This window comes from Heloderma suspectum, chromosome 6, assembly GCF_057233095.1.
Source record: "Heloderma suspectum isolate Gila_16-S chromosome 6, 16-S_ref, whole genome shotgun sequence".
NCBI lineage: Eukaryota > Metazoa > Chordata > Lepidosauria > Squamata > Helodermatidae > Heloderma > Heloderma suspectum.
In genome coordinates, this window is record NC_139463.1 from 106,836,368 (window position 1) to 106,863,555 (window position 27,188).

General features: G+C 43.8%; 1 protein-coding gene across 1 annotated transcript; it reads right to left on the bottom strand.

Annotated features, from left to right (window-relative positions):
- Positions 1-11,726: 11,726 nt before the first annotated feature.
- Positions 11,727-22,478, bottom strand: LOC146342328 (vomeronasal type-2 receptor 26-like). Its single transcript, XM_084807799.1, has 4 exons — positions 22,191-22,478; positions 14,313-14,540; positions 13,950-14,076; positions 11,727-12,637 (listed from the first exon to the last, which is right to left on the bottom strand). Exons 1-4 carry the CDS (start codon positions 22,476-22,478, stop codon positions 11,727-11,729), a joined length of 1,554 nt encoding a protein of 517 aa, XP_084663925.1.
- Positions 22,479-27,188: the final 4,710 nt, after the last annotated feature.

Below are 27,188 nucleotides of genomic sequence, written 5' to 3' on the forward strand. Positions count from 1 at the left end.
AAGAAAGGTCCTGTGGCAGTCAGTCACCTGAGGTGAGCACTAATTTGCTCCCCTTTTGGCCACCAGTAGCCCCCCTGGAAATTAAACTGCTCACACAGACAGTGAAGAATAAGAAGGCTGCAGATGAGGATTTCTATTTGTTTGTTTATGTATTTTTACCTTCTGAACCGTTTAAAAGCAATATAGTTTGGTGGGGCCTATTACTAGCAGGGCTATTTGTGCATATAAACAATACGGGCCTGATTCCAAATGGTTGGAATCTAAGTATAATTGTTCCAATATATAGGAAATAGACACGATCCAAATAACTATAGACCTATAAGCCTCACTGACATGCCAACTGAACTATATGCCAAGTATCTTCTGCAAAACCTTGAAGACTGGGCCGAAGAAAACCAAATCCTTGTGGAAGAGCCTGCTGGCTTTAAGAAAGAACAATCTACTATGAATAATTGTTTTGTTCTGCACCACTTGATAACTAAGTACTCCATGACAGGGGGCCAGCTTACTGCTTTTATTGATTTAAGTGCATCCTTTGACTCCATAAGTAGGAGTCATCTCTGGGAAAAGCTGTCACATACAGATATCGATTGTAGACTCTTATTTTTAATAGAAGTACTCTATTCTGATGAGGGATGGTGGAGAATTTCTCCCCGAAACTTCGGGGGGCTGAGCGCCAACGTGTTCAGCCCCCCGAACAAGTTTCGGGGAGAAATTCTCCACACACACCCGCCCCCTGCACCCCCCCCCCCCCCGGGACGGGACTTACCTTTGCCGAATGTCCCTCCCGGCGGTGGGTCCGGCCGGCGGTTCGGCGGGTGTTCGTGCGGGGCGGGAGCGGCAGCCGGTCTTTCGACCGGCTGCCGCCGCCGCCATTCCAATAAAAGGAAAAAAAACGCCCCCGTGATAGGCTACGTGACGATTAACGTAGCCTATCACGGCTAGATCTGCAAAGTCAGCCGTGATAGGCTACGTAAATCGTCACGTAGCCTATCACGGTGACTTTAAAAAAAAAATCGTGTACGGATAATGGCGGCCCCCATAGGGAGCCGCCATTCGCGTTCCTTATTTGGTCGCTGTAGTCTATGTAAATCTTTACGTAGACTACGGCGAAAATAAGGGCAACGCTATTTGCGTTGCCCTTATTTTCGCCGTAGTCTACGTAAAGATTTATGTAGACTACAGAGACCAAATAAGGAACGCGAATGGCAGCTCCCTATGGGGGCCGCCATTTGCATACGCGCTTTTTTTTTTTTTTAAGTCACCCGTGATAGGCTACGTGACGATTTACGTAGCCTATCACGGCTGACTTTGCAGATCTAGCCGTGATAGGCTACGTTAATCGTCACGTAGCCTATCACGGGGGCGTTTTTGTTTTTATTTTACTTTTAATTTCGCGGCTGGGCGAGGTGAGGCGCCTCCTCCCCGGCCTGAACTTCGCGGGGAGAGCAGCGAAGCGCCTCCCCCCCACCGCGAAAAGCTGCGAGACCAGGTAAGTGACTTTCGTGCACCCCTAGTTTTCTAGCCCTACCTGGAAATTCCGGGACTGGACCTGGGACCTTCTGCATGCCCAGCAGGGGCTCCAGCCTTAACGATGCCCCTGGAAGGAGTCTAGAACCTGGGACTCTCAAGTCCCAGTCCAACACTCTAGCCACTACAACACAGTGGCGTTGAAGGGGGCGCAGTTGCCGCCTGCTGCAAGCCTGGTGCCCAAGAGGAGCAGCAAGGGCTTGCGGCCACGGGAGCTGCTCTTGAGCATGGGCGCCCCCAAGTAGTTATTTTGTTTTGTTTATTTTCGAGTTTGTTTGTGTATTTTTGGGAGGGGATGCACGTGCTGCCGCCGCGAGCACCGCACGCTCGCGGGAGGCAGCAAGAGCCAGCACCGATGTGCTCGGCGCCCAGGCCCGTGCAACCACCAGCGAGAACAAAACGTTGTGTTTTGGTTTTTTTTGGTTGAACCTTGGAAACTGCCTTATACTGGGCCAGACCATTGCTCCATCCAGCCCAAGAGCGCCAACATTCAACGGCAACAATGGCTCTCCAGGGTTTTCTGTCAGGATTCTTTCCTAGCCCTGCCTGGAGCTGCCTGGGGTCAAACCTGGGACCCCCGGCATGTCAAGCAGGTGCTCACCCCACGGAGCCGCGACCCCGGTGGGGAGGGCGGGCACCTGGCTGCTGGGTGTTTTTTGGTTTTTTTTTAATAAAGGAGCGCGGTCGCCCCAGCAGGGGAGGACACTAGGAGGCGCTGCGCCCAGGCGCGTGCCCGCACAACCACCGGCACTCACGACGGGCGGCAAGCGCCGGCTGAGGGGGGCAGCGTCCGCGCACATGCACCCCTGCCGCGAGCGCCGGCAACCCCGGGGCCGCGGCGGTGTAGGAGTGCTGCAATCCACCCGAGGAGGCGAGCGGAGGGGGGGGCGTTTGGCCACCAGGAGCGCGGCCGCAGCAGGGGAGCGCACTAGGAGGCGCCGCACCCGGGCCCGTGACGACACATGCACCGGCATCCCCCTCGGGCGAAAAGCGCCAGCCGAGGGGGCGGCACTCGCACACACGCGCCCCCGCCGCGAGCCCCGGCAACCCCGGGGCCGCAGTGGTGCAGGCGTGCGGCAATCCGCCCAAGGAGGTCGAGTGGGGGGGGGCGGGCTTTTGGTTGCTGGGAGCACAGGCGCCACAGCAGGGGAGTGCACACTGGAGGCGGCATGCCCGGGCCCGTGCCTTCAAAGCCGGCCGAGCCCCCGTCTGGTGAAAAGCACCGGCCGAGGGGGCGGCACCCGCGCAAACGCTCCCCCGCCGTGACCGCCGGCAACAGCGGGGCCACGGCGGCGCAGGCGTGCAGCAAATGCCCGAGGAGGGAAAAGGAAGAGGGGCGGGCGCTCGGAGGGCAAGTCTCAGCGCGACCAAACACTGGCCGTGAAGGGGGCGGCGTCTAAGCACGTGCGCCTCCGCCGCGGCTGCCGGCAAAGCTGGAGCTGCTGCAGGCACGCTGAGCCCTCGGGAGTAAGAAGGAGGAACCGAGGAGAAGGAGGGCGGGCACGCTGCCACTGCAAGCGCCGGGGCCCTCAGCGCACACCCCCACAAACACCGGTGCTCCCGCCATCAGGGCAGGCGCCGGCCACAAGGGAGGCACGCTGGAGCGCGCGCACCCTGCCGCGAGCGCCAGCAATCCTGGAGCCGCGGCAAGCACTGGCGTGGCAGTGAGGCCTTGAGTGCGCTGAAACCATGCGGAGTTCAAGTGGCTGGAACGACGACGACAGTTTCCAGCAGGCAGGTGTCCTACGTTGTTTCTCGGTGGAGCTGTAGTTCTCTCTAGCTGCGTCGAGCCAGAGAGCTGAGATTGGGAAGGGGGCTGAGTTTAAGGCAACTCAGCCTGCCCCTCCTTGCATGGTGGTGCCACTGGGGTGCACCAATCAGAGGCCCCGAAGTCTTGTCACCCCACCCGCCCGCAATGGCCCCCCCTTTTGGCCAGACAAGCTGGCGCCGGGGTGAGGGCATTTATAATTAAAGAAGGGTCAACAACTAAATTTACAGTATGTTAGATTAGAAACCTTCTATAGAATATGTACAAGAAGTAGAAAAAATGATATCTATGTATGCAGATTTTGAACTTTGAGATGGTTCTCTTCTTGTTGTTGTTGTTAAAATTGGGAGAGAAATGAGATAATGTCTGTGAACTCAACGTATGATATACAACTAAGATAAGACCTAGAGAATAATAATAAGCATTTGTTGTGTAAGGGGAGCCAAAGGTAGATATCTTACAATCTTAAGAGATATTTTAGTGTATGTAAATTATATTTTATATAATTTTATATATAAATTATATATATAAATATATATTATATTGCAATCTGATTTGGATTACAGAAAGAGGGTAATAAGAAAATGGAACTAAGTTACCAGATTCCTTCTCCCTCCCTCCTCATATATTGTTTATTTTGTGTGGTCTTTCTATTCATATATGAGGATGGGATTATGTCTACTCAGCAAGTTGTAAGTGCTCCACAGATAATAAATGATGAAGACTGAATCCTTTGGATATTTTTCTCAAAGAAATTTTATTTTATTTCAAAATAACATTAGAAATAAAGGCAGCGGAAAGAAGAACATAAGTAATATATGTAATAATATAATGGCATGACTAAAGAAATAAAGAAATTTACTAATTCTAAGTCTAGCATGAATATGCCTGTGGAATAGCTAGAGTAAACAGCCTAAGCAAATGCTCACTATCTAATGAAATAATGTATTTTTTTTGTTTCCACATTGGCTTTGATCCAGTCTTCTTATGTTTTTGTTGGAAGTAATGCTATTCAGCTGAGCATTTAGAGTCACCTGAGCCCACATTTCCTTCATTTGTGAAGCAGCTGATAAAAAAAAAACCCTCTAGCCACAGCCTTGAATGCATCCCAAACTACGAGTGGGAAGATTTTAGGATGAAAATTCTCAGAACAGTACTTGGGGATTTTTTTACTCGATAGATCAGTTAAAAACTGTTCCTGAAGGAGAAGTGTATTCTGCCTCCATGTGCAAGTATGATCTACCAGGTGTGCACTGCACAAGCAAAATAGCTGAGATCCATGCATGGTCAGACCGGGTAATTGTACATGTATGAGCTATTGGAGATCCCTTGCCAATTCATGGGACAGAAGAGTAATATAGCTGTGATAATAAAAATTTGTTAGAATGTGCAAAAAAGAATGTGTAATCTCTTGTACTGGAGTAAACCATGCACCATAACCACAAATCCACAAGGCACACATGAGCTGTAAGCTGTAATCTCCAAGGGCATTGCTATCTCTCAAATTTGAGTGAGTCCCCAGTGATGTCCTACCTTTAGCATTATTTAGGACAGTCTTAAAGCCACCAGTGAGTATTAGTTCTCCCTCTCCAAATGCTTCCAGTTTGAGAAATATTCTCTCAATTGGATTTGACCTATATTGTGAGCATAAATGGTTGCAATAATATAAATGTAGGAATGCAAGAAGCCCTTAAGAAAATGAAGCGTTGTCCAATATGAAGTTGAAAATGGGGCAATTTTGGTATTTCAGAGGCAATGAATTGATCTCCAAACCAAGGACTCTTATGAAGTTTGACTTCAATATCTGGATTATAGATTTCCTGCAGCATCAGAGTATCAAGGTCCCCGACCAAGGGATTGGGCAACTGTCTTGCATGTGACAGGATTTGCAACACGTTTTACATTGAAGGATAGTATTTTAAGCTGAGTCACTTACTTTTCACAAGAAGAAAGCTCCTTGGAAGCTGCATGGTGATGACATATGTGTATAGACTTATGACATAAACGGATGAGAGCAAATGAGAGTAGATATTGGCAAATATGTATCAATGAAGCAAACATCAAGTCAGCCTCCTTGCCAACATCAGAACTCATCTCAACAACTACAGTACAAACCTAATGAGGCAGCAAATCTAGAAACACAAATTGTATTACACAGGAAATGCTTAAATTAGGAATAGATACCACCACAACTGTTTTCCTGCTATAGTAACATATGGTGCCATAAATAAAGAACAGTAAGCGATATAATCAAGGGTGTGGTATTGGTGTAACAGGGGTATCTCCTAACATCAGTCAACTTTGAATTGTGGTGGATTGTGTATATACAACTTGCCAAGTGATATATAAGGGAGATTGGGAACATTAACCAAATTTTCAAGTTTTTCCTGTTATTTCTTTCTTTGCTTTTTTTTTTTTTTAAACAAACCTTTCTTCTTAATCTTGCTGGGGGGGCCACAGAAGGCAAAAAGGACACATGAAAAGCAGAATCTTAATGAGGTTAATGATGTTAACAGTGGCAACTGTAACTCTGATGGGCTGGAAGCAGGTATTCTCTATTCAAACCATCAGTAACAGACAATTGACTTTCCAGATCTTGACTCTTATGTTGCTCTGGGACTTGAAGATTATGATCCCTCAATATCTGGACCCCTTCTTTTAAATTAGTAATATGCTAGGGTGGTGACCTTATAAGAAACCTTCAGCATAAAAGAGTAACCCTAGGAGTAGGGCAACTCTCATAGAATTCTCATGATTTCACAAAATAATGTCCTGCATCTTAGGATAGTTGAGAGTTCAGCTTATCATTCAGTGTTAAAAACACACAGAAAAAGGACTCATTCCAAGTTTGAGAGTTCAGCTTATTGTTCAGATTTTTTTAAAAAAAATCATTGTTATTGTGAGTTTTAACAAAACAAACAAAAATACATAATAAAACCAAAAAATTAAAAATGTAACAACATATTCTAAAATCCTCAGTTTCAAATATTACAATATTCTAGGGAGAAAAAAAGAGAAAAGCTATAGATTACACATAAACTTCAGTAAAAGCAGACCAGAAATCCAAATCTAAGTCCATTTGCAAGTTACACCTATATACCACTCTTTCAAATGTTGCTAGCATTGTTAAGTCTTGAATCCATTGCATTATAGGTGGTGAGCTTTTATCCTTCCAGTATCATAGTATCAGTCTTTTTCTTTTACCAACCAAAAGGGCATGACAGATCAATTTATGCTGACCTTGTGTTACATTCCAAAAAGCAGGTAAGTAATTTAAGAGAACATTTACATCAGCAAATATTAAAGAGCTTTCCAACACAAAATTTATCCATATAAGAACTTCCTCCCAAAAGGAGGCAACTATTGGGCATTTCCAAAACATATGAATAAGAGAAGAGTTAACTGCATGACACCTCTAACAATTAGCTGAGTTTGACAAACCTTTATTAAAGAGACACTGTGGCATCCAATAGACCCCAAGCAAAAGGGTTTTTTGCTGAATAAGGAATAACTGAAGATCCATAGAAATATCTGATATAGACGCCAAAACGGCAGTCCATTGATTAGACAAAATAGGATATTCTAATTCCCTGTTCCATTCCTGCTGTAGACCACAAGTATCATATTTATTCATTGACAATAAGTATTTATAAACATGAAACATAGGTCGATATATCTGGTCAACTTCAATAAGTGTTTCCAATAGCAAAGGAGACTCAGAGGCAGTAAAAGCAACAGGACCGAATCTAGATAGTAACACATGTTTCAGTTGCAAATACTGCCATTCTGCTGTAGCAGGCAAATCAAATTTATCTCACAAAGTTGAAAATAGCAACTTTGTTCAGTTCTTAAAAACCCACAGGAAAAAGTACTCAGGCCAAATTTGAGAATTCAGCTTTTAAATGCCACAGATAAAGGACTCAGCCTTTGCAAACCACATCCCTTCCCAAATCAGATACCCAGAGTCAACCCCTCAGCCCCTTGCATCCCCAAGGGAGGCTAAACTGCACCCCTTTGTAAATCACCTACCCTTTGTCTGCTGGCTCCTCAAACAACCCATTGACTATTTATTGTCCTCTCACCTAAGTATCTCACCTAAATCCTCTCACAATGGCCCAACTGGAGTCCACCAGAAAAAGAGCCTTCATGTGGTGGCCCCCTTCCTATGGAATTCCCTGTCTTTGGAGGTCAGGCCAGCACCAACATGATTGTGTTGCTTCAGGCACCTCCTGAAAATGTTGTTCCTTCAGGAAGCCTTCCTTGAGTGACTGGCCACGGTTTATCAAACTTGGTTTAATCAGAATTCTGTCTCTTTTTAAACAATTTTAAATTATTTTAACATGGTGGTTTTATTCTTTATCCCTTCTGCTGTTCACCACTCCAAGGTCTTTGGATGTGGAGCAGTATACAAATATTGTAAACAAACAAACAAACTCCATTTATTATTGTCCGCTCCCCTAAATAGAAAATCTCCACTCCCAGGGGGCTGAATTGATCTACATTCCCACCCACTGGAAGCTAGTGCAGACCAGTAGTTCAGCCTAGGGATGTCGCAAGCACCCGATTTGGTCCACAAATTTGCCAGACTGCTGGCACTTATGCTCCCCAAGCTGCGCCCTCTGACCCCCCTGCCACAGCTTGCTGGGCCCCAGTCCGCCCACCCCCTGTGCTCGGCGACTGCTTTGAGGCTGAACCCATTCGCCTCCATGCCGATCGCCATGTTTTTTAAAAAACATGGCTATCGGCAGGCAGTATATGCCCATAGACATATACGCAAAATAGAGCTATGAATCTTGCATATAAGCCTGTGTCCATAGATCATTCCAGTTTCCCCTTCCCATTCCAGGCCAGCTACGCAGGGGCAGCAGCTGGACAAGAGGAGAAAGGCAAGAGGCATTTCCCTCTTGCCTTCCTCCTTTTGTCAAGCTCCTGCCCACATGTAGCTGGCCCAGGATGGGGTTGGGGGTAGAGACTGGAACAATCCACTGTCCTCCTCTCAAGCAACTTTTAAACCAAACCCTGGGGGAAAGCTGACAGGATCTGGGAAGCATCCAGTTTGCTGAAAAGCATCTCTGGGGGATGTTCTGGACACCTCCACTGCTGGAATTGCACTAAGTGTGGAATCTAAGGATGTGAGCAACTTTATCTTCAAGGTGTTGTGCAAACGTATTACAGCAGGCTACCAAGGGTGCGAGCAACTCTCTCCCTCTGGGCCAGATTGCAACAGGCCCCTCATCACCCGGAAAAACTTGACTGGGTGACACTGTGGAAATGCAATGGAAGTGGAGAATGCCCCCCTCACCGCCACAGAATGGGCTCCATAATGGGCTCTAAGCTGTGTTCACATTCAGCATGAGTTTTCCTCCACCTGCATTTTAGCCATCATCCCACTTGCTTCATTGCCCTCAGGTTATATGTATACCAAAGCACTGCCTGGGCTATGCAAAGATGGAGAAGATGCTTAGATATGATCATGTTAGCCACCCAGGCCATCTTCGTATTCCACAGAGTGCTCAAGGCATTGACAGGAGCACCTGCCATACCATCAAGGAAATCTCCTAGAGCCCTCTGGAATCCACTGGAATGCATTAGCCTCCAGAGGCAGATCATTTAAATAGATTTTCCCAGCCTTGCAGAGAGGAAAGACATTGGAGGTTTAACCCTCAACAAGAAATGATCAGACATGGATAAGGGAATAAATGTTAAATCTTCCACCTTCAGATCACCAGCCTCCTGCTCAGCTGAAAAAACAACAACAACCCCTAATTGAGACTGTGTCCTGCCATATGCATTGGGCTGATTATGCATTAGGACAGCCCCATCATTGTCATGGTGGCTAAAAAGTCCTGAGCTGGCCCACATGCAATGGCCTTCACACGTATGTTGAAGTCCCCCCAAACTGTCATCCTGGCAGTCCTCAACACCAAATCTGAGACCATCTCCATCAGCTTAGCCAGGGAGACTGAAGGGCAGTGGGGTGAGCAGTACACTAGCAGAATCCCAAATCTGTCTGGAGTGCCCAGCACATGATACAGACACTCATGATTAGCATTCAGAAGAACAGGAAGTCTATTTTGTTGCTGAACTGAGTACTTGCATGGACACAATTGGGAGACATTAATTCCACCTTGTTCCCCCACCCATGTCTCACTTATGCATACCCAGTCAGTCCCCTCTTTCACAATCAAACCATGGATTAGAGAGATTTTATTCTGGACCAGTGCAGCATTCAGCAACAGGCTAGAGGGCAAGCAGATAAGGCAACCAGGAACCTTTTGGCTGAGGGAAAAACCAGAAGAAGGAACATCCCTCCCAATGAATGAAACTTTTCCCTACCCTGGCTAGGGATGTACGAATTGTGTACCTTCCGTGCCGCTTGACTTCCGCAGTTTGTGGCCAGTGCTCCGTACCATCATTTGCAAGCCCCCGGAATTCACCTCTTTTTTTTCCGCTCCGAAAATTACGAAGATAAATCCATACTGACAGCTGTAATTCTGCATAACTTCTGTAAGAAAGGCTATTTTTCATAGATATTTACATATTTTTTCTCCTGCCCTGAGATGTGCAGTAGTTACTTTCAGCCAAAACTCTTCCTCCTCCTTACTTAGCCTGAGACGTGCAGTAAATACTTTCAGCCATTTGAGTCCGCATCAGCCGGCCGAGAGACCAGCTGCCGCCGCCACCACCAGAGCCGCCGCCAGAGCCGCCGCCACTGGAACATCTGCCCCAGGTAAGCTTCGTCCCGGGGGGGATTCCGCAGGGGGGCGGGGGGTGGGAGGCCATTCCATCATGGGTTTTGGGGGGCCGAATGCCAGTGCATTCGGCCTCTCTGAAATCCATGGCGGAATTCTCCTCCATCCCTACACATATGTAGGGATGTACGAAAGTCACTTACCGTTTCACAGATCTGCTTCGTGGGGAGGGGGAGGCTCTCCGTCCCTCCCCCTGGAATCCTCAATGGGGGGGAGACGATCCGGTCTTCCCCCCGGAATCCTCGAATGCCAGCTGTGCTCCACGGCGGCTTTGCGGAGCAGCCGGCCAGGCCCAGGCCAGTGCCGTCCGCAGCCAGATTTCCGGCCACAGAGGGCTCTGGGTAAGGGAAAAAAAAGGCGTATGCAAATGGTGGTGGCTATGGCTGTCGCCATTTGCGTTCCTTATTTTTCTTTGTCTTAGTCTAAGTAAATATTTACGTAGACTAAGACGAAGAAAAATAAGGAACGCAAATGGCGGCGGCCAGACGTGGTTTTTTTTACCCAGACGTTTTAGGCTACATAAAAACTTACGTAGCCTATCACATCTGGGTAAAAAAAAAGAAAAGGTAAGACTGCAAATGGCGGCGGTGGCAGCCGGTCGGAAGACCAGCCGCCGCCGCCAAAGCCGCCGCCAAAGCCACCGCTGGAGCCGCCGCTGCCTGGAACATCCGCCCCAGGTAAGTCTCATCCTGGGGGGGATCCGCGGAGGGGCGGGGGGGTGGCAGGCCATTCTGCCACAGATTTCGGGGGGCCGAATGCACTGGCATTCGGCCTCACCGATATCCGTGGTGGAATTCTCTGACATCCCTACACATATGGCCCCTTGCTGTGACACCAGCTTTAGTCTCTGTTGTTTGGGGTCCTGTGTCAGGTCCGTGGAAAATTACCCATTCAGTCTCTAAAATGCCTATAGGGCCAGAAGTTGCAATATCCAGGGGTGCAGGGCTTTTCTCGCCCAGACCTGGATGATGAAGTACAGGCTAGTCCCTCTTCCAGCTCCCAAAGAGCTGGGGCAATAATACATACATGCTTCCAAACACCTTTTGGGGAAGTATGATGGATTTCCCCACTCCCTCCAAAAGATCAAGAATAAAATTCAGATTAAGAGGAGAAGCAAGCACAAAGTCAGGAAAGTGAAGAAGAAAGGTGGAAGAATAAGTGGGAAAGATGCAGGCAGGCAAAGTGGGCAAAGCCAGGACATGGTTTCTGCCCAGGCAAAGGCCCAAGTCTGAACAGCAAAAGATAGGCCAGGTCAAAACGAACCAATAAACTGCACAGAACGAGCATTGGAGCCAGGCTGGGACCTGAGATGACAAAATTGCATCTTCTTACTCATAAATGAGGCCTGAGCTGGCTAACCACAAGGGGCACCAGAGGCAAAGAGCTGCCAGTTTCAGACTGAAATGATCCTGACAGAAGAAAATTAGATCTGGATCAGTGTTGTAGGTTCCTGGTTTCACTCTTACTTCTTGGCAATAAGGTTGTATGGTTAATCATTAACCTACTATTTTTAGAGAGTCAGACAACTTTTATATGTACATAAAACAATGGCACACATGGCTATTGAGGATATACATGATGAATGTCTCCTTCACCATTATGGTTCTAGAATAGTTTCATCTCACTGCAGTTTTATCCAAAAGGGAAATGGCTGAAAAAGAAAAACTTCTGATCAGTCAAGTAGACCTGATTTTTTTCCTTACTAGATGTTCTCTGGTATTTAGGTATGGCCTCAGGATAATAATGTAGAACTTGGGGAGGAAGATACAACCCAATAAGCCAGCACTAGAAGCCAAGATTGAGAAGACCTCCACAGCCACCATGTTTTTGCCTTTGGTGCTCAAGTATGTGGGGACAAAAGAAATCCAAACAGTGCAAAACACCAACATGCTGAAGGTGATCAGTTTGGCTTCATTAAACGTATCAGGCAACTTCCTGGCAAAGAAAGCAACAGTGAAGCTGATGAAGGCCAAAACTCCCATGTAGCCCAAGACAGTATAAAACATGAAGTTTGAGCCCTCATTACATTGCACTATAATCTCACTGATCTGAGAGTGAATATCAAACTCAGGGAAGGGAGGAGAGGTTGCTAGCCATGTAACACAGGTGCTAGTTTGAATAAGAGAACAAATAATTATGACTGATACTGCCAGTCTCTTCCCTACCCACTTCCTCACCCTGTTTCCTGGTTTTGTGGTTAGGAAGACCAGAATTACGGTGATCGTTTTGCCCAACACAGAAGAAATTGCAACAGAAAAAATGATGCCAAACATAGTTTGCCGGAGAAGGCAGGTCACCTTTCCAGGACAGCCAATGAAAAGGAAGGTGCAAAGAAAGCAAAGCAGCAGTGAAAAAAGCAACATACATGTGATGTTCCTGTTGTTGGCTTTGACAATGGGAGTCTCCCAATGCAGAATGAATGTCTCTGTCACTACAGTTGTGTTCATGAAAAAGAAAAGAGCAAAAAAAGTCAACACGGTTCCTAAGGGTTCTCCATAGGATAAATAGGTGAATGTTTTGGGGATGCAATTATCCTGTTTCTCATTTGAATACTGATCTTCAGGGCATTTCTCACACTGGTCTGCATCTGAAATAAGTAAGTAAGGTATCAGTATTTCCAGAATGTACAAAGCATTTCCAGCTTTAACTTGAGTGTATCAGCCCTTGAGGCACCAATCAAAATATCTCATTGAGCCTGTAAAATAGAACTTTCTAAATCATCAGTGAGGGATTCTGCATCAATAATGAATGAAAAGGGTTTCCTTTGAACTACTATAACATTAGCATCAGGGACATGTGACGTCCTGGCACACTGTCTGAAAATTAGAAGTGAATCTCACAAAGTGCTGAAGACAGAAATAGCATAGTTTTCAAAAGCAGTCCTTCCCCCCCCCCTTTGGTAATACCTAGCACATTTAGAATTTAGCAAAACTTTCTCAGAAGCCAATTCCTTTCTTTCCCACTAATTATGTGTTTCTCTTCCCTTTGGAAAGTTAGTCTCTGTCCTTTGGCCATTCATAAATAAACTACAGTATTTCCTTCAGCACCTTGTAGGGAAGGGGCATGAACAGGAAGCAAGGGTGCCCAGTTATACCTGCTGGGAACTGTGGTGAGCAGAACTGAGGTGGAAACAACCCACCTCAACACCCTCATCTCAATCCCTGGTGCACCCTGAGCCCTCTTCTGTTGCTCCTCTGTCCCCTACCCCAAGAACAAATATAATCTCTCCACTTGGTGAAGAGTGACAGAGTAACAAGTGATTGATGTTTAGAAGACTACAGGGTTCCAGTCATGATTCCCATCATGGAGTAGCAGCCAGCAGAGAGTTCAATGGAAAAATGTCTGGTCCCAGTCCCTCCCAGATGACTCCACAGTGAAAACAAACAAACAAGCAACCTACCATTGGGGGCAAAAGCCTACCCCTGCAAGAGACTCTCTTACCTCAATGATCCCATGTAAGCAGTGGGTTCCCTCCCCCGCCCAAAACAAAACAAAACAACACCTTTCCCAGATTCTACCTGTGAGATAGATTCCCTTCATCACTGGTTATCTCCATCCCACTATATTAATGGTGATGACATTACAGAAGTTAGCTTTCTCTAAACATGTTAACTTTGGGAGAAGAGATTGCAAAAATTCAAAGTGCCTTTTTTCCTTGCACTGGTGCCAAGACCTAAAGTGATGTTCATGTAGTGGGCACATCATACTCGTAGAAAAGGAGAAAGGAAAGCAGGGGGAAAATATGCCTGGCTCATGATGGCCAATGGAAATTTCATTGGCACCTTCAGTTGTGTTCACTTATATATTGTACGTTAGGGTTAGAGTAAGCCCAGATTTAGAGCACTGGTATTCCACCCCCACCCCAAAAAACCCCAACAACTATAGATACTTTCACTTGCCGATCTGGGTTGAAATCATTCCTTTAGGACACTGAGTGCAATTGTAGCAACAAACTTCTTTTCCATGCTGAATAATCCTTCTGTATCCACACTGACAGCTCTCAGAACATCTGGCATGTGGACGAACCTGAGGTAACCACAAGAAAGGATGTTTATGGTGGAAATAACCTCATAGATACTGATTTTCAACTCCAGTCCTTTTGTACAAGTGTTCTAATTCTTTATGCATATTCATACAATAGTTATTCACAAGCTTATTCAATTCTTGTTCTTCATATGGATAATAATATACTTCTGCTTAACTTAGATTCCAACATTTAGAACTCAGTTACAAAAATAAAATAAAATAAAATAAAATAATACCTGGTTGAACTTGTGATTCCAAACAATGGCACTACCATTAATGATGAACGTTTTTCCATCAGGAGCTTTGGGGTCCATCCTTCCAACTTGGACTTTCTGGAAGGATTGATTGGGGAAGGTGACCAAGTTGAGGATTTCATATCCAGATGTCACATCCCCATTGTCTTCAAAAAATATTTCTTCCCCAGCAGTATTGTTAAAGTGGATATTTCTCAGAAATGAGTGAAGCTAGATTGGAATTGAAAGGTTTACATCTTATTGAACACAGCAGGAAATAGGGTATTCTTACATCTCTTAAATTTGCTGCATAATCTAGTTGCCAGTTGATAAACATGACCAAGAGTCACCAGGTAAGATTATGTAAAACATATTACACTTCAAAAATGGCTATCTTAAGGGAAGGAGGAACACTATTACAGTGCATACGATCTCCCTGAAGAATTCCCCAGGTGGTCTTGCCCAGGCAGCATTCAGGTAGAACTTTTTCCTCAGGATCTGACTTGTAGAAACAAAAGTCATAAGAAATATGCTGCTGGATTGACATACTTTATATAACATTTTTATTTGGGTGTGTATAGATATGTACACATTCATATATATATATATATATATATATATATATATCCAGAAATGATATTATTTAAAATATAGACAGTATAACATATATTAGTGATTTGTTATTATTTTTTATCCTTTTCTTTTCTTTTTTTTCTTTTCTTTTTTTACTATTATTATTACTTGCATTATTATGAGACTTTGATTAGTAATATCTTTTGCTGGCTAAATTTTTAAGCTCTATTATTATATATTAACTGAAGGGCAATATATGCTTAGTGGAAATGATTCGTATGCTTCTTTCCATGTTATGAGACTGATTATATGATATTGAAATTTAAGGTTGATTGCCTACGCTGTATTAAAGTATAATAATGGCAATTATATAGGTATAATTTTTTAAATAGAATACTTGAAATCTGTGATACTTGAAATAGATACTTGAAATCTGTGTGTAATGAAGTTTAAATTTAATCCCTTGAAGTAACTTTTTCATATTTTTTTCTTTTCCTCTTTTGCTTTCTTCCCCCTTGTCTTTCTTTTGATTTTTTTTCCTTTTCCGTCTCTCTCTTCCCCCCCCTTTTTCCCCTTCTTTCTTTTGTTATTGCCATGTCCTCTTAATAATGCTGTATTGTTGCAAACTGTATATAATGATTGGGTTGTTGCTATTGTTTATTTCATTTGTAAAGTTTAAGAATAGAATAAAAAGTATTTTTTTTAAAAAAGAAATATACTGCTGGATCAGACTGAAGGCATTTCCTCTTTCAGATCTTGTCCAACCAGCTGCTTCTGGGAAGTCCACCAGCAGTAGTCCTGCCCTACTGTTCCCTCTGAGCTACTAGTATTTTGTTTAGCTATTTCAGCTAATTGCCATTGATAGGCACCTGCTTCATGAATTTCCCTTATATCTGATTTAGAGCAATCTAAGCCAGTAGCCCTCATCAGCACTTCCTGTAGCAATGAACCTTCTATGTCCCCAACTTTGTTGTGAGATTCCAAACTGAAAAGTCCCAAACAGTTTAATCTTTCCTTCTGGGATAGGAGTGCACAACCATGGGGACGACATTGACTAAAAACACAGTATCAAGCTTGTTCCTCGTAAAACAAATAGACTAGTGATGTATAAGAAATTCGTTTCAGTTGTGTAGGACTAGTATTTACGACCTTTGCACCTCCCGAAGCTGATTGCGAGCGCAAGTGCCATCGGTGGTCAAAGCTCAAAAATTCCAAATCTTGTGATGCTGTTCACTGTGGGGTGGGGAATGCATTCAAAACGTGTGTACGTTAGAAAGATACACATGCAAAATGAATACTTTTTAAAAACACACTTTAATCAACAGGAGAATATGCACACTTTTGAATGTGCACTCAAGTATGGCCCCAAGTACACATAAAGAAAAGAAAAGAAAAGCTCACAATCTGATACGGACATGAACTGTACCGAGCTATCAGGTGGAACTTGGAGAACCTTAGGAAGCTTGAGTGTTGCTGACTTCCACACTCCTACCTACAGTTGCTTCTGAGCAACTTGCATTATATTAGTTATGTTGGCTAATTGCCATTGATAGACTTCATCCACAGAGGCTCTCCTTAAGATTTTCATGTCCAGCATTCTAGAATCCTCTGCAGACAGTCAGACTCCACAAATTGATGGTAAAAAGAATGATGGGAGAGGGTGCAAAGCCAGCACACTTGTCTCCACACACACTAAGTAGGTCATTACAACTGAACTGTATCTGAGATGAATCATGTCTTACCTGCCATGGCTGAACCTCCCAGAGATTCTGTCTCTCTTGATTCCCCATTGCTTTCTGTTTGGTTATCAATGAATCCATGGCATGGAGAGCATGTGCGACAGCATAGACAGCATTGTAGATATTGTAGCTCTGGCCAGACATCGCCATCTCAAACACAAAGCCAGAGAGGCTCCCCAGCTTCTCCTCCCCAGTGCATTTTTTTGCACCTCGTATATACAGGTCATATTGAGGGAGTGAACAGAGGAATGCAGTGCTCCAGAACTGATGGATGAAATAAAATGAAAACTGGAAAGGATTTATCTTGTCAATAAAATCCTGAAATCCTGGCACCACAGTTGTGTGGTGCACAAATGACAAAGTACCATTGAAGGATTTTGTTGAGAATCTTCTCCAAGAGAAATCAGCTGTAAGGTCCAGCTGAGCAGTTATGATCCAAACCCTGTGATCCACTGGATGCATCTGTAACCATTCAAGATCTTCTAGAATTATTCTTAAACCATCCATAGACTGAATGTCCCCATATACAAGGATCACATTGATTTTGCTCAATGAAAGTATACTAGAAACTATCTTTTCCAGGTTTATCACAAAGGACTTATCATTTGATGTATACATTGACACTGCTGGAATGGATTGTGCTGAAGCAATGCAAATGTCACTTTGGAAGAGCCTTGGTCGCAAAGTTCGAAGAAAGTTTTCTCCACTCTCATCATCTGATATTAAGAGGCCAATCCAGTTCCATTCAAAGTGCTTCAGTAACTGAACAATCCCATCATATTGCAGGTTTTCATTTGAAGCCATCCAAAAGAAAGATGGAAACTGATTTTTATCACTCAACACTGAATCAAAGGGGCCATAACTGAGCTGTTAAAAAACAAAAGACAAAAACAGAAATGCATTCAGGATTTTATTTGTTGATGAAAATAAAATTACTTCTGCAATTCACTGGATATGATGCTAGCAATATTTTATTATAGCCCAATTCTTGCAGTCTAACTAAGAGCCATTGCTACTGTCAAGGCTTTCACAGAGAAAGTGGATTATTCTAAGCAGGAAGGTGAAGAAGCCTGATTACTCATGTTTTCAAACAACTTGACATTGAACTCTGTAGCTGCGTGGAATACAGCTGGGTTGAAAGTTGACTGGGTTAGTTGTGTCCCCATTATTCCAAGGAAGAGTGACCAAGAAGCACAGCCATAATGGCTTCCATGCATGATTTCTGGGCATGACCTTAGCACCATGACTAAAATATATGTGTGTTCAAGGAAGCTGTTTATGCAAGAAACTTGTAAGCAGCCAGGAGCAATAGTTCTAGATGAAAATGCGTGAGCTGTTGGCAACTAATGTAGTTAAAGTTTATAACATACACACTGTCTATTGTAATCGAAATGATAGGAATTTAGGTATATGCAGATGCCTTCCTTACAGATGGGCTGAACCACTGATAAAATGGCTTAAACTGCTCAATCTGAAGGCTTGGTGGGAAATAGGCTGCAATCCTAAAAGGAAAAGCCAGTAGCAGTTTTTTGGAACCAAAACCATTAAGATTAAAACACCTCCACCTAACTTAACTTTGTGCAACTCAAGCACTGTGGTGTACTAAGATCCCCCAACCAATCACACAAGGCATAGTACCATCACACTTGTCCTCCCCCCTTTGTTCTAGTGTAGCTCTTCTAATTTTGGGAGCGGGGGAATGTACTGGGAACAGAGGGCTGTAGAAGCTACGGAACTGAATAGAGAGGGAGGGGAAAACTTTAGTCAAGAGAAAAGTCTGGTTCATGGCTTGATATACAAAATGGGCCTGTCTGTCTTGAGGGCAGACATATGCCTGGATCCTGAACTGTGGAGAAGACAGAAGACAGAATTGCTGATGAAGCTGAAAGCCAGGCTAAGGCAAGAGCCCAGTGTGAAAGAAGATACATAGTGTGATATTCCACTATGTCCAGCCACTCTGGGTGATTATAATAGGCCTTACATGTATCCCAGTACTCCAAAAAGACTTGAAATGATGTCAGTCCTCCAAAACAATAGAAAACTGCCTTTGTAGGTTTCTACCAGGGATGGATGCATTTGTCTGTTTCACATTCTGTAATGTTCACAATTTTTCAAGCAAAAGTTTGTTTAGTTCCATTTCTGCATCACCTTGATTTTTTTAATGTGAATTTGAATACATTTGGGAAAATGCATACAAATTGACATTTTAAAAAATTGCAAGCTGATGCAGAAATGGAAGGAAACAAAACCAACGTTTCGGGAAAATGCATACAAACTGATATAGCATACAAAAGGCAAGTATTAGGGTCTCTCTCTCTCTCTCTCCTAATATATGCCTTTTTATGCTACCCCTTTTTATGCATTGTCATACAGAATTTCCCCCACTGAACACATTTTGTATGGATTTTTTGATCAGAGAACAGCTTTGCAACATTGGGAAAAGTACAAATTAGGTTGGCTTATATTAAAATGTGAATCAAATGAAATTCCTCACTCCCATCCAAGTTTATGCCATCAAGCCCCAATACAGAACCAAAAGTTTAGTGAGACAAATGGAGAGAAAAAAAAAAGACCCAATCAGAAAGCAGAGACATATTGAGGTGTCAGGAATTTTTTTTTTTTTTAAAGTAAGGGGGCTCACTTCTTCACTTTCCTTGATTGATTTGCTTTTTCCTTACATCCAATATTTGCTAGCAAATCTTTACTTTTCCTGGAGTCCTTTGGATATCAGCTTGCTTTGGTCTTTTCTTTAAGAGAGGGGATTCCTTGACTGGAGAGGTGTCCATTCTCTATTATTAAAACTGTTTATTTCATTATGAGGCTCAGATTTCACTCTTTTATGTTTTTGTTTTGTTTCTATCTGGACTAATTCTCCTGGATCATACATATTGAACCCTGGATCAGTCTTCCTCAACCTTCCCCGGAGTGCTCAAGAACTCATCTCTTGGCCCATTGATGACATTTGCCTGCATACATTGTTCCATCTATTTTTTCCCTCCTCTAAGATTCATTTATGTGTGACGTTCTTTTGCACTCCCTGATGGGTTGCATATTGTTTTTTCACTTCATAAACTGGCCTATCTCCTGTAAATTCTAAATATTTTTTTAATAATCAATTATTTTCCCGGCCTTCTTAAAGGTCTGCAGTGACGGGGCATGGCGGACCTCCGACAGCAGCTTGTTCCAAAGATGTGGGGCCCTCTCATGTGTGTTCACCCACCTGACTGCTCTCACAGGTGGACAAAGGAGAAGGGCCTCTCTTTCTGGTCTTAAAGTGTGGGCGGGCTGATATGGGTGCAAGCAGTCCTTCAAGTAACTTGGTCCCAAACTGTTTAAGGCTTTAAAGGTCAAAACCAGCGCTTTGAATTGGACTCAGAAACACACCAGTAACCAGTGCAGCTGGCGCAGTATAGGTGTTATATGATCGAATCACCTCACCCCCACCAATATTTGAGCGGCTGCATTCTGCACAAGCTGGAGTTTCTGAACCATCTTCAAAGGCAGCCCCACGTATCGTGCATTACAGTAGTTCAGCCTGGATGTGACTAGTGTGTGGATAACTGACCCAAGGTCTGTCCTCTCCAGATAGGGCTGCAGTTGGCATACCAGCCTAAGCTGCAAAAAAGCTCTCCTCGACACCGACACCACCTGGGCTTCCCCAGTTAGCTCAGAGTCCAGGAGGACTCCAGGCTGCGCACTTGGTCTTTCAGGTAGAGTGCAACCCCATCTAAGATCAACTGTAAACCTCCATCCAAAGTAGTTGGTTTTCCAGCCCACAGTACCTCCATCATGTGTGGGTTAAGTTTCAGCTTGTTCACCCTCATCCATCCCAAAACAGCCTCCAGACACTGGTCCAAGAGTTCCACAGCCTCCCTGGGATGTGCAGATGGAAACGAGGGGTAGAGCTGAGTATCATCCACATACGGATGACATTTCAGCCCAAACCTCCTGATGACTTCCCGCAGCGGTTTCATGTAGATGTTAAAAAGCATGAGGGACAAGATAGAACTTTGTGGCACCCCACAGGCTAATGGCCATGGGGTGGAACCGAAGTCCCCCAGAACCAGCTTCTGAGACTGCTCCTGCGGAAAGGACCAGAATCACTTTAAAATGGTGCCTCCTAAGCCCAATCCAGATAAACGATCCAGAAGGATACCATGGTCGATGGTATCGAAAACCACTTCTATTTCACAGAAGGCAAAGAATTTTTCTCTTCTCTCTCACCGCCCCTCCTTTGTCAGACAACTCATTTCTTCCTATGTCTTTCTCTCTCTCACTCTGGATTGCTAGTCGTACACATGATCTTTCTTTCTGCAAGTCACCACTCACAGATGCTCTCTCTCTCTCTCTCTCTCTCTCTCTCTTTCTCTCTCTCACACACACACACGCACACACATAGATACATGTCCCCAACAACCCATCCACCATCAATTCAAACAGAAACAAACACATGCAACTCATGTATCCATCACACATGTATGCATGCATGCACGTTCATCCCCGCTCCTCCTCCTTACTGCAAGCACACACACAAAAATACATTCACTCTTTTTCAGGATGTCTCCTAAATCCCACCACCCACAAATCATCTCTCACTCCCTTGCTCTTTCTCACACAAATGCAGCCCCCATCTATTCAAATGTACAGTCATAGAAAGCCCCCTGCCCCACTTCCTCCTACCTGGCTTCCCCGGCCCCCGCTGGCTTCCTGCTGCCCTCCCTTCCCCACTCCCCATGTGTGGCCCAGAACCATTCATAGGAAATGAAGACGGCAGCAGCGCAAGGCCTCACTTTGCTTTGCAGCAATCCCAGCTGCTGGTTAAAAAAGGGTGGTGGTGGTTTTATTTTGTGGAAGTGGGAGATGTGGGGCACCACAGCAGCCACCCATAAAGGTGTCTCAGGGTGCACTGGTTGCCAACTCCTCTTTTAAGGCCTAATGAGACTGTTCATCGCTTTTGCAAAGGCAGATGGAGATGGCTTCTCATCTGAAACCACTTCTGCAGGTCAGCCTCTACATGCGTCGAAGGCGCCATTCCGTATTGTTTAGTTGGGTGAATGTCAGTTGCTGTAGCCTGACAAGGTGGACGAGGAAACTAGAGGAGTGAACCCTACCACCTGTCCGCTCGACCTATACATGTTTTGATATTTCTGGCATTTTAACATCTGTGGAAATGTTCACTGCTGCTGGTAGCTTTGTTACATTGGTTATATTGTAGCATCGGTTTTACTGCTACTGTTAGCTGCAGAAAGAACTGTCATTAGGAAACTTAGAGAAATGTGGCATATAAATCTGGCAAATACATAAAGTTTACCCCTATGCATCTGGGGCTAGATCTACACTAGTGTTTGTTTTATCAGTATTGAAGTGCATTTACAACTGTTGGGGCATGTTACGTATTCTGCATACCTCTTGCCTAATGTTATTTCCCACTTTTTAGTTTGTATTATCCAAAATACCCCAACAGATGTCATTTTGTGCACTACAAGGTATCAGTGGATATAGTGTCACCAGGATGGGATCATATCATTATGGCATGAGGTGTCAATCTGGCCTTTATGAACACATATACCTGTGGGATCTTGTAGGTATTTAATACGTTGGCCATCTGCATGGAGTTTTGGGAGGTGAGACCACCAATGATGGTCATTAACTTCCTCTCCCTAACACAGTTGTAATTGATGGGATTCCCTTCTGCAGTGAAGAGGAGCTCCAGAGTGACTTCAACAGCTCTCCGTGGATTAAAAGCATTGTCATAGATTTTTGATCCCAGGGTGATGTTTGGTAACAACTTGGCATTGCTGTTGATCTCATGAATGGGAAAAACAAAGGCAAGTATATGCTGGTAGTGTTTCGGCATTAACCTGTAAAGGGAATTCCATGTAGTCTTCTATCATTATTTCATTTCATTTCATTTATTACATTTCTATACCATCCAATGGCCAAAGCTCACAGAAACAAGCACATTTTGTTTCTATAATTTTATAGCTGTAGACTTTACAGCAGCAGTATAGGTAGTCCCTTATAGGAGTCCCATGTTCCCCCCTCTCAGGAAATAATTCAGTCAATGCAGCTTTGCCCCCTGCAGCAATACAGTCATGTGGAAACAATACACAGACATTAAAAAAACTAAGATCATGGCATCTGGCCCTATCACTTCCTGGCATATAGAAGGGGAAGAAATGGAAGTAGTGACAGATTTTACTTTCTTGGGCTCCAAGATCACCGCAGACAGTGACTGTAGCCATGAAATTAAAAGACGCTTGCTCCTTGGGAGGAAAGCTATGGCAAACCTAGACAGCATAGTCAGAAGCAGAGACATCACCTTGCCAACAAAGGTCCGTCTAATCAAAGCTATGGTTTTCCCAGTAGTAATGTATAGCTGTGAGAGCTGGACTAAGGAAGGCTGAGTGCCGAAGAATTGATGCTTTCAAACTGTGGTGCTGGAGAAGACTCTTACGACTCCCCTGGACTGCAAGGAGGTCAAATCAATCAATCCTAAAGGAAATCAACCCCGACTGCTCATTGGAAGGACAGATACTGAAGCTGAAGCTCAAATATTTTGGCCACCTAATGCGAAGAGAAAACTCTCTGGAAAAGACCCTGATGCTGGGAAAGACTGAAGGCAAAAGGAGAAGGGGACAGCAGAGGATGAGATGGCTAGATAGCATCACCGATGCAATGAATATGAACTTGAGCACGCTCCGGGAGAGAGCGCAGGACAGGAAGGCCTGTTGTGCTATGGTCCATGGGGTCACGAGGAGTCGGACACGACTAAATGACTGAACAACAACAACAAATGAGTCATGACTTCATTTTACACCGGTGCAGGGGGATGATTTCAAAATTGTGGTATGTTTGAAAGTTCTGTTTCCCCGGAATTTGATTGTCCCACTTGAGAGAGAGAGAGAGAGAGAGAGAGAGAGAGAGAGAGAGAATGAATCCTGAAGAATTAGAATTGTTTCACAAATACTTCTACATCATTTTCCCTACACCTGACTGTTATACACTTGATGACTGGTGTATAGTCCCCATTAAAAGACATACTTTATGTGATATTAATATTTATTTGGGACATTAGCTCTTTGGCTACATTCAGACAAGAAAGGCATCACTGACTGCTGCTACCAACAAAAATGATCATTAACCTGTGTGAATAGGACCCAGCCTACCCTGTTGATACAATAAAATGCCACTTACCATGCACTTATGACGACATCTGGTCGTACCATAAAGTTTAATAAAGGCACTTCAACAAAAGCAAGGGAAACAAATTCCCCAAGTATAATATCATCTCTGGGGGTAGGGTAATTATGTGGGACTGAGGACTGTCGAAAGCACATAGACTTCCAATGCTTGCTGAAAATACAAGGCAGAAATAAGAGACAGAAAAAGACTCTTAATACCAACCAATATGGGCCACAATCACAGCAGAACATCTGGATTGTCACCTACACAACTTCCAGTGTAATTACAAAACACCTGATGTGACCAAAGTTATAGAAAATCATCTACAAGCATGAGGAAGTCTTCATGAATGGATTCCAACCGGCATTTACGGTCTAAAGGGTGAAATATAAATATCAAGGCTCCAATGGCCAGAGCTTTGCCGACCTCAAAGCATGTCACAGATCTTTATGGCTCTTGATGGGTTGCAATGATTCTTTATACACTGGATGTGACACGTAGGGTTGAATTTGGATGTTTTCTTGTTATTTTTTCTTCTTCAGCAGCAGCAGCCTCTGGCTAAACGTGGAGCTTGCACAAGAGGCAGAATTCAAATATAATCATTTTGATAATTATTGGGTAAATAATAACAGTTCCCAAAGTCCTCCAGTCCCTGCATAACTAGAGAAAGCTTGTTTGTATGATCCCAATACAGCCAATGCCTGTTTCTCATGTGGGCAATGGAAATGCTGAAGTAACTCTTTGGGTTCCATAGTTTATGCAAGGCATCAGGTCTTTCAATAACTATTAACCTATGAACTTTGGGAAGAAAGAGAACCAAGCAAGAAAGGGTCAAGAGATAATCATTCTAAATCCTTGGGCTGTGTGATGAATCTATTTAAATGTCTGATAAGAAAGCATTTCTCTTTTGCCACTACCAAGGGGAACCTCAGAAAATTTTTTTTAATATATTTTTATTTATTTTATCTTTATAAATGAAATAAACAATACCAAAATTACCAACAACCTGATCAATACTACAATTTCCCAACAATACAATATTCTGATGAGGATACCACAGTAACAAAATGAGAAGGAAAGAGGGGAAAAAAAGGAAAAGGGAGGAGGAAACAAAATGAAGAAAAAAGAAGATACTTTTGCCTTCCCTCCCCCTCCCCCTCTCCCTCCCCTTTAAAGAATTAAGTTCAAACTCCAATACCCCCCAGCCTCTGATGCCATTCTATTTTAAAAACCATATCTATACCTTAACAATCTTACAGTTTAATAAACATCTTTACATTTCAATATCATATCATCAATCTTATACCAAAGAAACAGGTCTACAATTTATTCCCAGAAGCCATTATTATTATTATTATTATTATTATTATTATTATTATTATTATTGTGTTATATAATAATAAAACTTAATATAAACCTTCAACAATCAATAATATATTTTATACTAGATATATTATATATTTTGAAATAGAAAATATAAAGAAAAGCAAGAAAAAAGAAAGATGAAAGAGAATAAATGAATATATATATATTTATTTATCTATCTTCTGAGCTAGCCTGGATCATGCAGACTAAACACAAGCAGTTAACAAAGCTTGTTTAAAGATTGAAGTTCATGGGGTTATAACAGAATTCTCACACATTTTTACGTTCAGCCATGCCTCCGCCATTTCATGATTTAGAAACTTCTTCATCTGACCTTCAGACACAATACAAAGTGTAGCACGATATTTTAAGTAATATTGTAAGTTCATTTATTTTGCCATATTTTTTGCTTTGATGAATTGCCTTCTTTTATTCACCACCTCTTTGATGTAGTCTGGAAATATCATAACTTTATCGTCTTTCCAGGAAAGCCTTCCACCCTCTCTTGCCAAACACAGGATATAATTCTTTGTGGAGACATTTGCAAATTGAACTATGATCGTGTAGTCAGTCCCTTTTTGGCACATGAAATGCCTGCTCAAAATCAAGTAACTAATCCAATGGGATAGGGAGTATCTCATGCAAAAGTTTATCCACAAAAGAGGCAATCTTACATCATTAGACAGATGTTTAATCCCAATAATACATACATTGGATCTCCTCGTGAAGGCCTCCAGTTGAGAAATTCTATCAGAGGCATTTTTAAAACAAATTTGTGTCATAGTTTCATTTCCTGCCACTCAGTCTTCTAGCTCATTAGTTTCCGTCTCCATTTTTTGTCATGACGCATTAAATCTACAGCTCCTTGCAGGGTGGTGATGGAATTTTGGATTAAATCCAGCCTTTTGGCTTGCTCTGTAAATTGCAAAGATAAAGTCTTTATCAAAGTAAATAGTTCCCCTATATCTTCTGTTCTCGAAACTTTTGACACATGGGGTGCAGGGGGAGTTGATGCCAGCTCCTTTCTTCTCCTCGGCGCAGTCATATTTCTCTCAAACAGATCTTGCAGGTCCTCAGATGTTCTCAAATATTGTTAACATTTCTTAAATCATCCCTCAGAAGTTGTTGATATTTCTTAAAGCATGTATTATTATGGAACATGTCAGCCCTGTTTTCTCCTATGAAATAGGAGACTCAGTACAGCTTTTTGCATTGGTAAAACTCTGGAAAGATAATCCTGGAATCCCCCCCCCACTATCTCAAGGGGGGTGCTTTTCTCCAAGATGTTTTCCATATGTTGCCTTGCCCCCCTTTTAATTCCAGGGGGAATGAAAAGGTTTTTCAACCTTTTAAAAATCTGTTTGAGAAAGCTCCCACAGAGCTGCCCATGGGATGCTACCAGAGCAACATTAGTTCCAACCACAAGTCAGAACCCCAGAAATTTAGAGAGTTTAAGGGAGCAATCCTATGGCCGCTAGTCAATGGCTAGATGACCATAAGATATGTGGGTTTCCGGTAGAGATGGCAGAGAATTCCACCATGGATTCCAGTGAGGCCGGATTCTTTAGAATCCGGCACCCCGGAATCCGTGGCGGAATGGCCTCCTGCCCCCCCCCCGTAGAATCCCCCCTGGACGGAACTTACCTGGGGCGGATGTGGCGGATACAGCTCCGGTGGCGGCTCCAGCAGCTGGTCTCCTGGCTGGCTGCGGCCGGGCTGCTGCGGCCACCATCGGCACCCTTGCAGGTGTGTTAGGCTACGTAAGTAGCCCATCCGTGGCCAGAAATCCGGTTGTGGATGGCCCTGGCCGGATGCTCTGTGGAGCCACCGTGGAGCAAAGCTTGCCATGCAGGATTCCAGGGGGGAGGACCGGATCGCTTCCCCCTGTCAAGGATTCCGGGCGGAGGGATGGAGCGCCTCCCTCCCCACCACAAAAAATTCTGCGAAAAGGTAAGTGAGTTTCGTACATCCCTAATTTCCAGGAACCGACCTCAGAGCCCATGCTCTGAGGTCAGTT

Bases quoted from the DNA above. Each gene is read 5' to 3' on its own strand.
- LOC146342328 (XM_084807799.1), bottom strand. From the start codon at position 22,478: ATGCCGAAACACTACCAGCATATACTTGCCTTTGTTTTTCCCATTCAT. The intron at 14,541-22,190 runs GTATATGTGTTC...ATTCCAATCTAG, and splicing joins ATACCTACAAGATCCCACAG to CTTCACTCATTTCTGAGAAA. The intron at 14,077-14,312 runs GTATTATTTTAT...TGGTTACCTCAG, and splicing joins GGAATCACAAGTTCAACCAG to GTTCGTCCACATGCCAGATG.